At 39.5% G+C, this 15891-nt stretch overlaps 1 protein-coding gene across 13 annotated transcripts in view; it reads left to right on the plus strand.

Annotated features, from left to right (window-relative positions):
• Positions 1 to 15891, plus strand: part of Prrc1 (proline rich coiled-coil 1) — a 110313-nt gene that overhangs the window by 79300 nt on the left and 15122 nt on the right. The window contains exon 10 of one of the 13 annotated variants that reach the window (XM_031365734.1): positions 1687 to 1727. The exons of the other annotated variants lie outside the window; for them this stretch is intronic. Within the exon in view, the coding sequence (XP_031221594.1) occupies positions 1687 to 1712 (26 nt within the window). The 3' untranslated portion in view covers positions 1713 to 1727. Of the gene's footprint in view, positions 1 to 1686; positions 1728 to 15891 lie in introns of those variants that run through there. 13 annotated transcript variants of the gene reach the window in all.

Here is a 15891-nt window from a genome sequence, read left to right on the forward strand (position 1 = left end):
AAAAATCAAATAATCCTAAGTCCTAACATAAATGTTTAAGGCAAATGAGGTTTTTATTTTGTAATTTTTCCCCTTAAGCCTGTGAAATGAGATAGGAATTTTTTATATAGTCTTTTTACATTTTAATGTATATTTAAGTACTTTGATAATCTTTCCCCATTATCCTCTTATTCCCCCTCCTCACACCCCAGCCAAATCCTTTCTTCTCCCAAGTCTCTCTCCGTGTGTGTGTGTGTGTGTGTGTGTGTGTGTGTGTGTGTGTGTGTGTGTGTGTGATACTACAATACTGCATTTAGTTAGAGCTGAAGTAAATTTATTTACCTAGGCAAGGGAGGGTAACTTGCCAGCAGATTCTCAGGGAAGGCTTGGGCTGAGTGAGTCTCTCTCTTCACCCACGCTGGGCAGGTCTGGAGAATGTATGTTGCAGGTGACCCTGACTGCTATTTCTGGGAGTTCACAGGTGCAGCAGGGTGCCATGTTTAGGAGACAGTTTTCCACAGCATTCTTCCCTACCTATGTCTCTTTCTGCTCCTTCTCCCTGGATGTTCCCAGAGCCTTGGAGGGGGTGGCTGTAGGTGCCCCATTTAGGGCTGATCACTCAACAGCCCTTCGAAGGAATGTAACTTTTAAGTAGAACTATGTTTTCTTTGTAGTGCATTTGTTTCCTGCGAACTGCTAATGTTTTTGACTGTCTATAGTGACATGAGTCTACATGGATAGAAGTATTTCCATTTTAGTGAGCCTAAGAATTCTATTTCACCTGATCTTATCAGTTTGCTAATTTTTGAAAATACATTTATTCAATCAATGGCTTTAAATTTGTGCAAAACTAACAGAAATACACACAATAGATACATATTTATAGAATTTCAAACACAATTTTTATGACAGCTAGTTTTCTTTCCAATCGCTATAGATTATTGCCTATCTATCTCTAGTTCATTGAGAAATTAGCTGTTGGACCTAGAGAGAGGGCTCAATGATTAAGAGTACTTTTATGCTCTTGAAAGAGGAATCAGATTTAGTTCTTAGCACTCACATGGCAACTAAGAACCATATGTACATCTAGTTCCATAGGACTCTGAAGCCCTCTTCAAACTTCAAATGACACTGAACATGTATGGACCGCTAAAATACTCATATATATTAAATTAAATTGAATGAATCTTTAAAAAAAAGTAGCTGTTAATTAGGAGCCACTGAATTTATTTCATGATGAGCAGTATGAAATAAATTGTATAATAAGTAATATAAAATTTTTTTTGTTTTGTTTTTTGTTTTGTTTTTTTTTTTTTTGTTTTGTTTTTTTTCAAGACAGAGTTTCTCTGTGTAGCCTTGGCTATCCTGGAATTCACTCTGTAGACCAGGCTGGCCTCGAACTCAGAAATCCGCCTGCCTCTGCCTCCCAAGTGCTGGGATTAAAGGCGTGTGCCACCACCGCCCCAAAAAGATATTTTTAATACAGAAAGAGAAACATGATACAGAAAACTCATTTTATTTCAGGTGAGAAAAAGAACATCCAGGAAACCCAAATTAATTGCCTGAACATATTCAATTATAAAAAAAGATTAAAAGTTAAATCATTGAATCATGAAGATTATAGCTCAAGTTTTGGTGAGGATTAATATTGGTGACTTTACAATGCCTTTTAGACTAATGATATTTGGTAATTCATTCTATCAATAGAAATCGGATTTTCAAAGAGAAGTTGAGACAATTTATCTCTCCGTTGTGGGTGAGCTTCCCTCATGTCTTCTAAGCTATATCCCTCTCCCCTCCTCACCACCTACCCTCCATCTTCTCCATGTTCTTCTTATCTACCCCTCTCGTCCCCATGCCTAGTTAAGGCACACACAGATTTACATCAAGGGCATCAACACAAGCTAAATGCAATGGGTCCGAAGAATCCCAGTATCTATACCTTTTCTTTGTCCGTTGTGACCCAAAAGAAAAACACGGAGCTTCAAGGGCTAAAGAGTTTTTATTTTGGAGGGATGTTACTTGCATCCGGTAGACGCTTCACCAAGAGAGGTGCTTGAGAGAGAGGAAGACATTAAAGTGTTGCCCAATGGAAGGTGATGTTTACATCTGCAGATGCACTGACAGCTACAGATGCCTAAGCCCCAACAAATCAAGATGCTTCTTAGTGCCCTAATCCAAAATTAAAACAAGACTAAATGATAAAGCAGGCGTAATGGTCTACTCCCCTCTCCCCATCGGTTAACACTCGGTGGCCACGTTTGAATAATATGGTGTAGAGGTTTCCACCACCACTTTGGTGCCTGTTTCATGAGTGCCCTAGGCATCCTTCAGCTGCCCATAGCCTGTTCCAGCCACTTGGAAGAAGTGAGTCACGTTGGTTGGTGGTTTCTGCCCATGGGCATTCCATAACCATGTATAAAGCATTCCTTCTGCAGAAACACATTTTTCCTACCTCATTTCTCAATGCATTTTTCCTGACTATAAATAACTTCAATTCACCTTCACTTTTGTACCTCCTCAGTTGCTGCTTCTAAATGCAGTTCGCTAAACAGATCAGCATGCTAAGTGGGTGACCTTCACACCCCTGGACAGGAAAACTTCCAGAATGAGGCCTGGAATTACCCTTTAAGGGAAGGCTTCACCATCACATTTTCATGCAATGGCCTCTTTAGGCCTCCATGCAGGGGACACGCACACATACACCCACACCCACACCCACACATACACTCCCCACACCCACACCCATACGCCCCCACACCCACATACACACCCACACACACCTACACACACCCACACACCCACACACACACACACACACACCCTCCACACACACCCACACACCTACACCCACACCCCTACACATACATACATACACACACAGATACACATACACACACATACAGCCCCCACACACATACATACATACACACACACACACACAACACACACACACACACACACACACACACACCTGGACTCAGTTCCTTTTTTAGCTGCTGAGAGGGAGAGGGATTCCATTCCATTTTTGTATCCTTGACTCTAAATCCAGAACCATGTAGCTGAAGTTGCCAAGTTCTGCTGTATGCTTGATGAGGCTTAAGGGAGAGAGAGAGAGAGAGAGAGAGAGAGAGAGAGAGAGAGAGAGAGAGAGAGAGAGAGAGAGAGAGAGAGAGAGAGAGAGAGAGAGAGAGAGAGAGAGACAGAGACAGAGAGAGAGACAGAGAGACAGAGAGAGAGAGAGAGAGACAGAGAGAGACAGAGAGAGAGAATCACTGGGCTTGGTATGGGCTTTTGACACCTCAAGCCTGGCTAACAAGGCCACGCCCACTCCAACGAGGCCACACCCCTTAATCCTTCTCAAATAGTACTACTCCCTGAAGACTAAGTTTTCAAATACTTAAGACTTTGGAGGCCATTCTTAGTCAAACCACCACATGTACCTGGATTTGTTTTAAAGGTAGATCAGACAGGTGTTGGTAATTAATTAAAAGGGTTACATAACTCAAACAAAAACAAATCCTTAAGATTTTTGTCTTGATAAGGAGGTTGCTGGACTTGCCACTTATTGAGAAGATGGAATTTTGAGGGAAAATATCAGGCGTCAGGCCAGGTCTGACCATATTAAATCTGAGATAAGAGATGCGGGTGGAGACATGAGTGGGTTTAGGGAACTAGTCATTAATTGGTGACCAAATAGGCAATGTTAAAACCTTAAGAGTATCAATAACTTTTCATTAAAACAGCTTTACCCAGAGGTCCTAGCCCAGGAGGCCAGCAGGGTCTCTTTCACCTGAAACTTCTCTCCTTGAGTTGTAGATGCTAGTTTCTGCCTCCGTATTCTCTCAGATCTCCTTCTGTGTTATCTAGGACATATGGGATAGTTCTATGGTAAAGAAACAATTTTAAAATAATAAAAGGTTTAATAGCATGTTTTTATATCTAGTCATATTCTACGATACTAAGGGTTAGGTATTGCATGTTTGAGTTTAGAAGAAGACAAAATTCAGCTACAAATACCTTCTTTAATTTACCAGTTGAGGGGAAGCAGGCATTTGCGGTCTGAAACAGCATGCAGCATTGTCAAAGTATTAGAAAAATTACTACTTCAGCACTCAGAGGTTAATATTTCTCCTGGGTTTGGAAAATATTTATGTGGAAGCTAAACAGTTGAAGAAGTCACAATTCTTGAATCTGACCCAGAGAAACACTATTTCCTTTTGAGAAGCATGGAATCTAGAAAGAGGCAAGGTACAAGTTAGAGCAGATACCCTAGTCTTTAGGCTAGAGGAACACAGCGTAAACATTTTAAAAGCTAGTGTTGTGTAGTGCTTGCATGAGGCCCTGAGCTTAATCTCTAGTTTAGAGGGAAAGAAAGAGACAAAGAATGCCCATATAATATCAACGTTGATTTTGGAGAAGTAATTTTTTGTTGTTGTTCACTAAGAAGTACTAATTAAAGTAAATCTGAAATGTTTTTCTGTTAAAAAAACTATTCTAGACTCCCATTAATATACTTTCAGTTTCAAATAATCCCAGGAAAATATCACCTTTTAGACATAGCCTTTAGTTATCTATGGAAATTAAGGGACACAGCTTAAAATTTATTATAATTAGTTCGTTAAATACTTGCCAGATGTTATTACATTTATAAGTTCAACTCTCCAGGCTTTACGGTAAGCTTCTACAAATCTCCAAGTTACTTTCACCTTAAGAGTCTTTAGAAGTTTCCTTCTTTATGATTCTTTTAAATCTATTTTTTAATATTTCTGCTGATTGAATATTTTTCACCAAAGTACTGTGTCCTGGTGCAGGAAACACCTTCATAAATTACCCATGAGATTCACGAAGAGTTTATGGGAGGCTCTAAGGGAAGTAAATTACTTCAAGTTGGCCTTCCACAGGTTGATAATCATTTCTTGGTAACTTCTGTTACCGGCATCTGTAGTAAGTTTGTGGAATTAGAATGTAGCACCTAACATTTCTACTCGACGAACGATCTGAACCAAGTACAATTTGCTTGCAGACATTAGGCTAAAATGGTGATTGAGGCCATTCAAATTTTATCTGTGAAGCTTAAACGCATTTTAAGGTATAAAATTGGATTGCTCAGGAGAGTGATGCCTGGGGTTTACATAAAGAACGATAAGCAGGTGAGGACATCTGTGGATGACAGAAAGAAGCATAGACACTGAAAAATGACAGTGTTGATCTCACAATGGTCTGCCTGTGAAGGGATAACTCTTCCTGATTTGTTTGTTTGTGGAGCAGGATCTCATGTAGCCTAGACTGACCTGCAGTTCTGGGCACAGCCAATGGTCGCAGAGGATGACCTTGGACTTTGGATCATTCTCCTGGCTTCACCTCCTTAGTGCTGGGGTAACAGTTGTTTGCCACCATGCCTGGTTTATGAGGTTCTGAGATAGACCTAGGGCTCTGTCCATACTGGGGAAGCTCTCTACCAACTGATTAACATTCCCAGCCCCCCACCAATTCATCCTTATTAATAGTATAAGAAGTCTATCTTACTTATAGGAAAATATTAAGAAGATGACTTCTAAGTATAAGCATGGTGCCCTCCCTGCTCTCAGTCAGTAGGACTCTCATCTAGGGAAGCTTTACTGCTCTTCTTTGTCTAAGGTCCAGGCTTCTCTTACCCCTCATTACCTCTAACTGAGGCCATTTTGGGAGCAAATGTTTATAGACAGTACCGAACTATATGGATGATCACCTTGTTTTAGCATTTCTTTCTTTCTTTCTTTCTTTCTTTCTTTCTTTCTTTCTTTCTTTCTTTCTTTCTTTCTTTTTTCTTTCTTTCTTTCTTTCTTTCTTTCTTTCTTTCTTTCTTTCTTTCTTTTTTTCTTTCTTTCTCTAGTAAGCAAAAGTGGGTTCATTTCCTTGCAGAAACTAATGAATGAAACATGTCTGTATCAGAGCACTAGCACTGTCCATCATAGGATCTGCACATCACTTTTGCCAAACTTGTGGTTCTCGGGGGTGGGAGTGGGGGGGATGTTGAACTTTCCCTGCCTGAGAGTTTCTCCAACAGTGTGGACTCTGCTGCCCTTCCTCACTCATTAGGTTCTGAGGGAAGGTCTTTCAAATGCTTGTAGAATAACTGTGGCTGTTCTGAATCAGCGAGGGCTGTAGTCTGGTATATTTGGAAATACATAAAAGCAAAACTACCTTCATACCTCTCCTCGTTAGCTTTCTTGTTTTTAAAACAGGCACTGACTATTCCAGCTCATGACATGACAAAGAATTGAGTGCATCAAGCAATTGAGTTCGGGGGAACACACACACACACACACACACACACACACACACACACAAGTCCTTGGGCCATTTTTTAAAACAATATATGTGTCTTTAGGAAAGACAAGGAACCAGTCTGTACCTTGATATTGGTCATCTCTCACCTCCCATTCCTAGTCTGTGTGTGTCATCAGAATACATCTCTCTAATCCTTGCTTTATGAATAGATTGAACATTGTGGAAACTAGCACATGATGCTTAACTGAGAACAAATATGTCTGCTTATCCAGAATTTGCTGTAGTGAGGGACTGGGTACCATGATTTTCATTTGACAAACAGGGTGATGCAAGACAAAAAGGTTTTCAGTGGGGAAATGGGAAGGCTCAGTTGTGCCTTGTTGGAGGCTGTTGCCATGGAGAAGTTGTGGGTGGCCTCACTAGAACTAGGGCATCTTTTGTCATGCATCATGGGTACATATTTGGTTTGCTCTGGTTAGTTTTAAACCAGTATGTGAGCTGCTTATCAAGTTGTGGCTTCTAGGATAGGGTTGCTACGTGGCCTTGGCTAGCTTCTTAGGCTGGTTGCTGTGTGTTACAGGTCAGGGTTCTATTTTTATATGTGGTCTGATCCTTTAGGTTGTCTAGTCAGTCCCTCACTGCAGGTCTGATTAAGATCCCACCTTCCATTACATACTGCCAAGGTTTTTCTTTCCAGTCTGTAATATTTCATGTTGGAGGTTTACAGTTTCACATGGTCAAGTCTGTTCTTTGTGACTTCAGAGATCTAGAACTCTTCTTTTAAAAAATAGCAGTCTTCGTTTATGATCTTGCGAGTCATGTCTCCTTGGTTTCCTTTTAATGATATTATAGTTAAGCATAGAATTTTAATCTAGATAAATTTCTACATTTAGTAGGAAAGGAGCTACAGTTTTATTTTCTTTTCCAGATGGACAGCTGCTGAGGGCCATATGTTCTTCCTCATTCACTGAAAAGGCCATCTTTGACAAACACTCCACTGTAGTGTATGTACGTGAGTTTGCTCCTTTGGCTCAGTTCTTTTGCTTTAATCACTGGAGCACATCACTGTTTTGGGAGCAATGGTCCCTGAGCTTCCATCTTTCTCGATTTCTTTGTATCATTGAAAAAAGGGCTTTTCAAATGTCAGTGTTCATAGACATAAAAGAAACTGTTTTATATGTGTTGCATCATTGGGCAAGAGTATGATCTGTATAGTTTGTGCTTTTTAACCATAGAAGAGATTTTTAAAAGTTCAGATATTGATCCAAGCATGTTTTACCAAACCTCAAGTCTCAAATGTTTCATGCCTTGCCTTAGACAGTTAGTAAAAATCGTATTAAAATTCTCTTTGTTGTCCTCTAACATCCTTGGCTTATATTCAAACAGTATTATTAGTTATGTACATGCTCATGACTAATAATAGGTCCTTGGTAGATGTTATAGCTAGCATTCTGGAAGCACCATTCCTAGTATTGGGAGGGAAATCAAAACATGGAGTGACTAAACAAACTCTTTGTTCCCAATCTTGTAGTGTTTGGAATTCATAACAAAGAAAAACTCTGATGGTCAAGGTATTCTGTTCCGAGGAATCAACCATTCTTTGAACAGATCTGAACCAACAGAGCAGAATCATGAGCAGTTTCTTCTATCTTCCTGGCCCATGGTGCCTGTAGTCACTGTACTTGAGATACTGAAGTGCAGCTTCTAAAGAGCATACTGCTCACAGGGCTTTTTTACCGTGATGATAGTCTTTGTTTTATGCTCTTAAGACTGTATGATAATGGGGCAAGGCCATCATGGCTTGAGTAACTCTCTGCTATGTACTGTTTACACAGATTTATAGGAGAATGTTGAATTAAAAAAAAAAAAAAGCAGCCTTAGGAAATTGCTGGTATGTTGCCTTTTAGTTAAAATTCCTTGGTGATTATTTTATTGAATTGTCTTTTTGATAATTGTTATGTAAAAGAAGAAATGAAAATCTGATTGATAGGTGCTAACTGAGATAGAACTTTGAGGAATTGAGCAAGGGCTAACCAGGAATTTCATTCCTGACTCTAAAGACTTCTGATAGTCAAATATTTCAGGTGATTATCTAACAACACTTGTTTCTTCTCTCTGGTATAATGTCTCAGAAAAGAACAGGAAAGTAAGGAGAAAACCTGCTTCATGTACCAAACTCCCTAAATTGATTGTAGGAAACCTCTTGTCATTTCTACACTAATTTTATTATGCTACAGAGTAATGTGTGTAATTTCAATTTGTAAAGCTTGCTTGGTTAATGAGAAGGTGCAAAATCAATCTTGAAAATTTGCTGAGATTCTTTAGCTACCTAGAGGTAGATATTGGGAATGACAGAGTCATTGCCAAGGTTGCTGTGATGTGGGACAGGACTCTACCTGCAATTTTCAAACACAAATTGAAACAGTTGAACATGATGACGGAACTTGAGGAAGATACTAATTTTATTTTTAATGTATAGATGCTTTGTTGACAATAGGTTCTAGATGTTCTAAGAAGCATGAGTCACAAAGGAGCAGGAAACAGAGCAGACACCAATAAAAGAAAAGCCTTCAGTTTTAATCAAGCATACATATGAAAAAAATTTGTGTATTGCTCCCCCTGGATGGCAAATTTGCACTGTGTTCTGGACCTGTTTCTTTATCTTCACCAAGTTTAAAATATTTAACCCATTGTTACTTGAGAAGTATGAGAATGTAACACTGACAGAAATGTGATTACCCGGTCTGGCTCCTGTCAGAATAAAGATTACTGGCAGTTCTGGTTTTGGTTTAATAGGGAAAGGAAGAAAATGGGGTGGGCATGGAGGAATGAATGTTTGCTTGTATCTTATTAGCTAATTGCTACCTGGATTCCCTAAGCTTGAAAATCACCTTTCAAATATCCCATGATATGAATTTTATTCTTTTTTTAAAAGATTTATTTATTATTAGTAGTATAAATTAGTACACTGTAGCTGTCTTCAGATATACCAGAAGAGGGCATCAGATTTCATTATGGGTGGTTGTGAGCCACCATGTGGTTGCTGGGATTTGAACTCACGAACTTTGGAAGAGCAGTCGGTGCTCTTACCCGCTGAGCCATCTCACCAGCCTGTGAATTTTGTTCTTAATCTTCCCTTAGAGTCTTTGTGATGGCACCATGAAATTAACATCCACATTAATCTCTGAAAATCACCTATGAGCTAACTTCACAGAGAAAGGCACTTTGTAGTGCTAGAAGGAAGAAGAGAGAACTGTGTGCCTCAGATGCAGTGGGATCCCTGCAGGCATCCTTGCTTCAGTCTGTGTCCCCTTTGATACATCATTCAGCATCTTTTACATGGACTGGAACAAGTTAAAGTCTATGTCATAGTTTCTGTGGGTGTTAAGAAAAGGTGCGATTGCCGGGCGGTGGTGGCGCACATCTTTAATCCCAGCACTTGGGAGGCAGAGGCAGGTGGATCTCTGAGTTTGAGGCCAGCCTGGTCTACAGAGTGAGTTCCAGGACAGCCAGGGCTGCACGGAGAAATCCTGTCTCAGAAAAAAAAAAAAAAAAAAAAAAAAAAAAAAGAAAAAAAAGAAAAGGTACAATGGACATACAGGGCAATCGGTTGACGCCATCCATTAAAACAACACACACTTACTAAAACTCTCTATTCAAACGCTCTATTCAAACCTTGCAGTGGTTTCTCTGGCTTCCTTTTCTTCTTCCCTACAAGTCTTTTCTTGTTTCTAGAATAAATATCCCTCCCCTCCTCAACCTCATACTTTCTGGAGTAACACTGTCTTACCCAGAGCAAGCACAACATACATAGACACACAAGCCTATGTACAATGGACACCATCTCCTTTGACAACTGACCTACCATGCCTTGACCTGGAAAATACCCTGTGGGGAGGTTCTCCTCCTCTAGACACTGAGGCTTCCCAGAAAGTCATCAGACAAAAGACCTTCTCCTTTTTGGTAAAAGGATTAAGGATTGGCCCTTGGTGATTCTTGATTCTTAATAGCCACAGCTTGTACAGGTCCAGAGTCACGATGACCCAACAATGTCCATCCAAAGTTCCTGGTTCACAGGAACAGTGATAAAAAATGGTGGCTATTATTTTAAGACTAAGTTTTGAGAGTAACTTGTTACATGAAACATTATTTTAATGAACACATTAAGATAGGTTTATTTTTATTTATGTGCGTGTGTGTGTGTGTGTGTGTGTGTGTGAGCATGTGTGTGTGTGTGTCTGTGTGATTGTATGCTATGTGTATGTTCATACCCACAGAAGCCAGAAGAGGATGTCAGATCTCCTGGAGCTAGAGTTACAGGCAGGTGTGAAGTGCTCAATGTGAGTGCTGGGAAACAAACTCTGGTCCTCTGCATTGACCTCAGAGTCATCTCTCTAGCTCCATTAACACATTCTTGATTGAAGCAATGATTCTACTAGTACTATGTTGTGCTATCCATAATGCTACAGGATTTGTAATATGGACTGTCCAGCCTTCTCTTCTATCCTTCCTTCCTCCCTTCCTTCCTTCCCTCCTTCCTTCCCTCCCTTCCTCCCTTGCTTGCTCCATCCCTTCCTTATCATTATTTTGTTACACAAAGTCTCACTCTGTATCCCAGACAGACTGGGCTGGAACTCTCAGCTGTCATCAAGCTTATGGAAATCCTTCTGCCTCAGCTTTCAAGTACTGGGCTGACAGTGTGAGTGCCTGGGTTGACTTCTATATTTCTCATGTATGGTCATCTTTTTTTCTTAACAAGATAATACTTAGGGAACTCATTTTAACTATTCCCTTAAGTTTTAATAGACTAAGTTTTTAATTAAAAATTTAAACTAAAACTTTATTATAAAACCCTTACAAATAAATAAAAAATAAAATGGATACAGGTAACAGATATAAGTTATGAAATGGAATATAAAACTATCAGTTGTTCTAGCTCTGATCCTATCATAGATTTTTTTTTTTGGTATGGTGAACAAGTACATAAAATGTATTAGATTCTGAAAGTATAGAATTGAGTGTGAACTTCCACAGCTCCCCTTGTGAATGCTCATTTTCTAGCTGTGTAGCAGTTTATTGACTTGTACAGACTTTGGGTCTGGTTCGGTTTGGTGTGTAGTGTGTTTGTTCATTTGGACAAATTTTGAAAAGTATTCTACCCAATATTGAGGACAATAAAACAGAGCATGAACCCTGGAGTCATGAAACCTAGCTTCTACTATTTTCCTGCTATGCGCCCTTAGGCACAATGCTAATCGGAGATCCAATTTTCCTGTTTGTAAAATATGCAGAGTAATCATAAGCACTGCACCGAGTTGAAGAGATGACAAATGATAATAATGCCTGTTCCTTATGCAGAGTCTGGAGTGAAAGCTCAATAAATGCCGGCGATTCCTGATGTCCTTCAGCTTCAAAGGCATGTCTGCTCTGATTACATTTAAAATGGGACGTTGGCAGATAAACGGCAGGAGTTCAAACCCCAGTCTATCCAGCATCCTACCTGTTAGTGATATTAATAGCTTTAGAATGACATTGTATTCAGTAACACGCACGTACTGTGAACTCAGATGTCATGGACAGCTAATCATCCCTAACGATGTCAGTGTCAGGGCAGAGCACCAGCTGGAGGGAACTTAATCAGGGGAAGAGCTTCCCCTTTTAAATGTTGTATTTTATGTACATTTAAAGTGTACTACATGGGAAAATAGGGCAATCATAGCATATTTATGAAGGTGAGTTATATATTTTTTCATGCTATATTTTCCATAAATACACACACACACACACACACACACACACACACACACACTCAGTCTCCTCTAAGGTTGAATGTTTGTTAAATATCAGTTGCCTAAATTGTCTCTTGGGGATGAAATCTAAGATAAAAATAGTTTGGAAAATACTATTAAAAAAATTGAAAACCAGTAATAGAAAATTCCAAAGACAGAAGGAAGATAATAGTAAATGAAAACATGCAGAACTGGCCAAGTCATAAAAACTGAATATCTGTTTGTGGCAATGACGAGTTCAGTCGTGTCAAGCACAGCCATTTACTTAAGAGAACTCCTAAGAACTCCGGCTAGCTTTTCTATTTCATCATGCTTCTCCTAGATCATTCGGTTTTCTTTTTTGCTTTTTTTTTGTGGTGTTTTTTGTTTTGTTTTGTTTTTTGTTTTTGTTTTTTTGAGACAGGGTTTCTCTATGTAGCCCTGGCTGTCCTGGAACTCATTCTGTAAAACAGGCTGGCCTCGAACTCAGAAATCCGCCTGCCTCTGACTCCCAAGAGTTGGGACTAAAGGTGTATGCCACCACTGCTTGGCTAGATCATTCTTTTTTTAAAGAATGAAAAGGCTGTTTTGTAAGAATACTGAAAGGAAGTGGAAGTTTATCTTAAATATTTAAATTTGGACATTTAGAGTGATAGGTTGCTTATCTGTAAAAGGGAAGCTTTTATGGCTTAAAAGACTCTAGGATATCAATGAGACTTGGTGTTTTTATACAAGTATAGGAATACTAGCACATGTCCATTACCATATCTGAGTGTTGAGTCCATGACCTCTCTGGCCAGTGAGTAGTATTTGGTGTACGAGTGGATGAGGGGAGGCAGCAGAAGGCAGGGAGGATGAGTAAGAGCAAAGAGACTGACAAATGCATATACATGCATATACAGATATATATGTGTGTTATTAGAAAGCTCAACAGTTTGCGTGCTAACTTTAAAAATTAACAGTTGTTGTGTAGCAAAGGCTTCTAAATTGAAATTTTTCCTCATAGAGAGAAGCCCATTAAGGCTAACAGTACACAGGAAGTAAAATTCACAAGTCTCAGGAATCTCCTGAAATTTAGGGGATTAGCAAGGCCTCTCCCCAGGATTAGACAAACAATAAGCAATTGTTGGAGAGAGGAACCCTAATTCACTGAGTTGTACAGGAAGCTTTATGGGTGCTCTCTTAAGAGGACATTCATGTTGGGCATGTCCAGTGATGTTAAGTGTCTTGAGTCATTCATGTTTAAGGAAGAACCCCTCATTTATGCTCCTGTAAATTGCCACATGCCTTAGGCATTCTATTGTGATGAAATACTATGACCAAAAGCAACTTGGGGAGAAAGAGGCTTATTTCAGTTTCCATGTCTCAACCATATTTTATTATGAAGGGAAATTAGGGTAGAAACTTGAGGCAGGAACTTAAAGTAGGAACTGATGCATAGGCCATGGAGGACTGCTTCTATCTGACTTGTTCTTTGTGGTTTGTTTAGCCTGGTCTCTTATAGAACCTCAGACCACAAGCACAGAGGTGACCCCACCGATAATGGGCAGGGCCCTCCCACATCAATCATTAATTAAGGAAATACCCTTAGAGTTTGCATACAGTTGAATCTTTCAAGTCATTTTCCAAATTAAGTTTCTCTCCCCTTGGATGACTCTAGCTTATATTAGGCTGACATAAAACCTATATTACACTCTTAGTTTCACTAAGATAAACTTACATATAATCATTAGTTTGGTCTGCCACTGGTTCTCTTATGGAGTCAATAGACACTTGGTTTTTTTTCCCTAGCAAAAGTCACACACCAATAATAATAATAATAATTTAAAAACAAAATTCAAATGGATTTTACAACATAGTGAGAAAACCAGGAAGGGGGAAGACATAAACATTTAGATCACCGGGGTCCCAAATGGAGATGATGTTAACATCACTGGCAAAAGGGTGAGAGCCTGTTTGTTATCCTGGTTGGTTTTTTGTCAGCTCAACTCACACTCAGGCCATTTGGAAAGAGGAAACCTCAATTGAGCAAATGTGTCTATCAGACGGGTCTGCGGGCGAATCATTGGGATCATTTTCTTGAATGCCCTTGGTGGTAACTGCTACTCTAGATAGATGGTGTGTATTAATTATAGGGAAGCAAGCTGAGCAAGCCATGGGGAGCAATCCAGTGACAAGCATTCCTTCAGGTCTTGCATCCAGTTTCCCTCTTGGATTTCTCTTCATGATGGCCTATGGGTATAATCTGAAATAAACCCCTTTCTCTCTAAGTTTCTTTCAGTCATGGTGCTTTATTAAAGCAATAGAAAGCAAACTAAGATACTCATTAAAACACTATGGTTTTAGATGTCCACACAGGCTGATATCATTCATGAAGAAGGAAGAGGATTCTCCCTTGGAAAGGGTATAGGCTAAGAGACAAGCACAGAGTGCCATAAGGACTCTGGTGAACAGCTTATCTATCTATCTATCTATCTATCTATCTATCTATCTATCTATCTATCTCTCTTATATATATATAGAGATAGATAGGTAGATAGATAGATAGATAGATAGATAGATAGATAGATAGATAGATAGATAGATAGATCACCACTGCGAAGTACAGTCTTGACCAGCATCACACATGTATTCAGACATTTCAACCTGGAAAGACGTCAATGATAGAAGAAGATAAAACTAGAATTCACAGAAAAACAATGCGGCAGGCAAAGAAACCACTGATGAAAAAGAAATCTCCCAAAGCTTATCATAAATATCGAGAAAGTTTAGGGAAATACTGTACCCATGAGCCAAGGATAGGAATCTACAGGGGTGTCATTCAGAAAACACAAAAGAATAAAGTAAAACAAAGATAAAAAAAATAGATCAGAGGAGATAAGAAGCTTGGGAAAAAGTCTGAACAAATTTAATGCACAGTAATAGAAGTTCAAAAAGAGCAAGAACAGAGAAAATTGAGTACAGGAAATCATCAAGAAGGCAATTTTTTAAGACATTTCCCCAGACCGAAGGCCACGAATTTTTAGATTGAAAGAGCTCACCAGAAACATAAACAATGAATGAAAATAGACTCCTGTAGGGCAGAATTTCAGAACTGGGTTACAAAGGGATGATTCTCAAAGCTTCTAGATGGCAGGACAAGTCACACACAAAACAGTAAGAATCAAGGTAACCCTGTAAGCTAGGGGAATGGAGTATCCCTTTAAAGTTAAAAGAGAAAAAAAAATCTATGTAAAATTCCATGCAGGTCTAAATTATCAGTCAAGTAGAAAGACAAAGTACAGGTTTTACTAAGTAAGCAAGAATCTGAGAGCATCCCTGACCAGCATAACCAATGTGCTGGTTAGTTTTATGCCAATTTGATGTATGCCAGAGTCATCTGGGAGAAGGGACTCTCAATTGAGAAAAATGCTCCCACCAGATTGGTCTGTGGGTATTTTCTTGACTAATGATTAATGTGAGAGGGTCTAGCTCAGTGTGGGTGGTGACACCCTCCAGCTGATGATCCTGGGTGCTACAAGAGAACAGGCTGAGTAGGTCGTGAGGAACAAGCCAGTAAGCAGTTTCCTTCAAGGCTTCTGCTTCAGTACCTGCCTGTAGGTTCCTGCTGTGACTTCTCTCATTGATGGAGTGTGACCTGAGAGATAGAAGCACAAATAAGGCCCTTTTCTCTACAAGTTGCTTTGGGTCGTGATGTTTTATTGCAGCAATAGAGACACTAAGACACAACGCCCCACCCCCCCGCACACACACAACTGATGGAACAAAGAAGGAGAAACGAGTTCAACACAGAAGAGAATTCCTCTAATTGTAGCAAATTGGAATTCAAGATGGTTGCTTTTCTTGACCACCGAGGTCCCAAAATCCATGG

The sequence above is a fragment of the Mastomys coucha genome, unplaced genomic scaffold (assembly GCF_008632895.1).
Source record: "Mastomys coucha isolate ucsf_1 unplaced genomic scaffold, UCSF_Mcou_1 pScaffold13, whole genome shotgun sequence".
In the NCBI taxonomy this organism is placed as follows: Eukaryota; Metazoa; Chordata; class Mammalia; order Rodentia; family Muridae; genus Mastomys; species Mastomys coucha.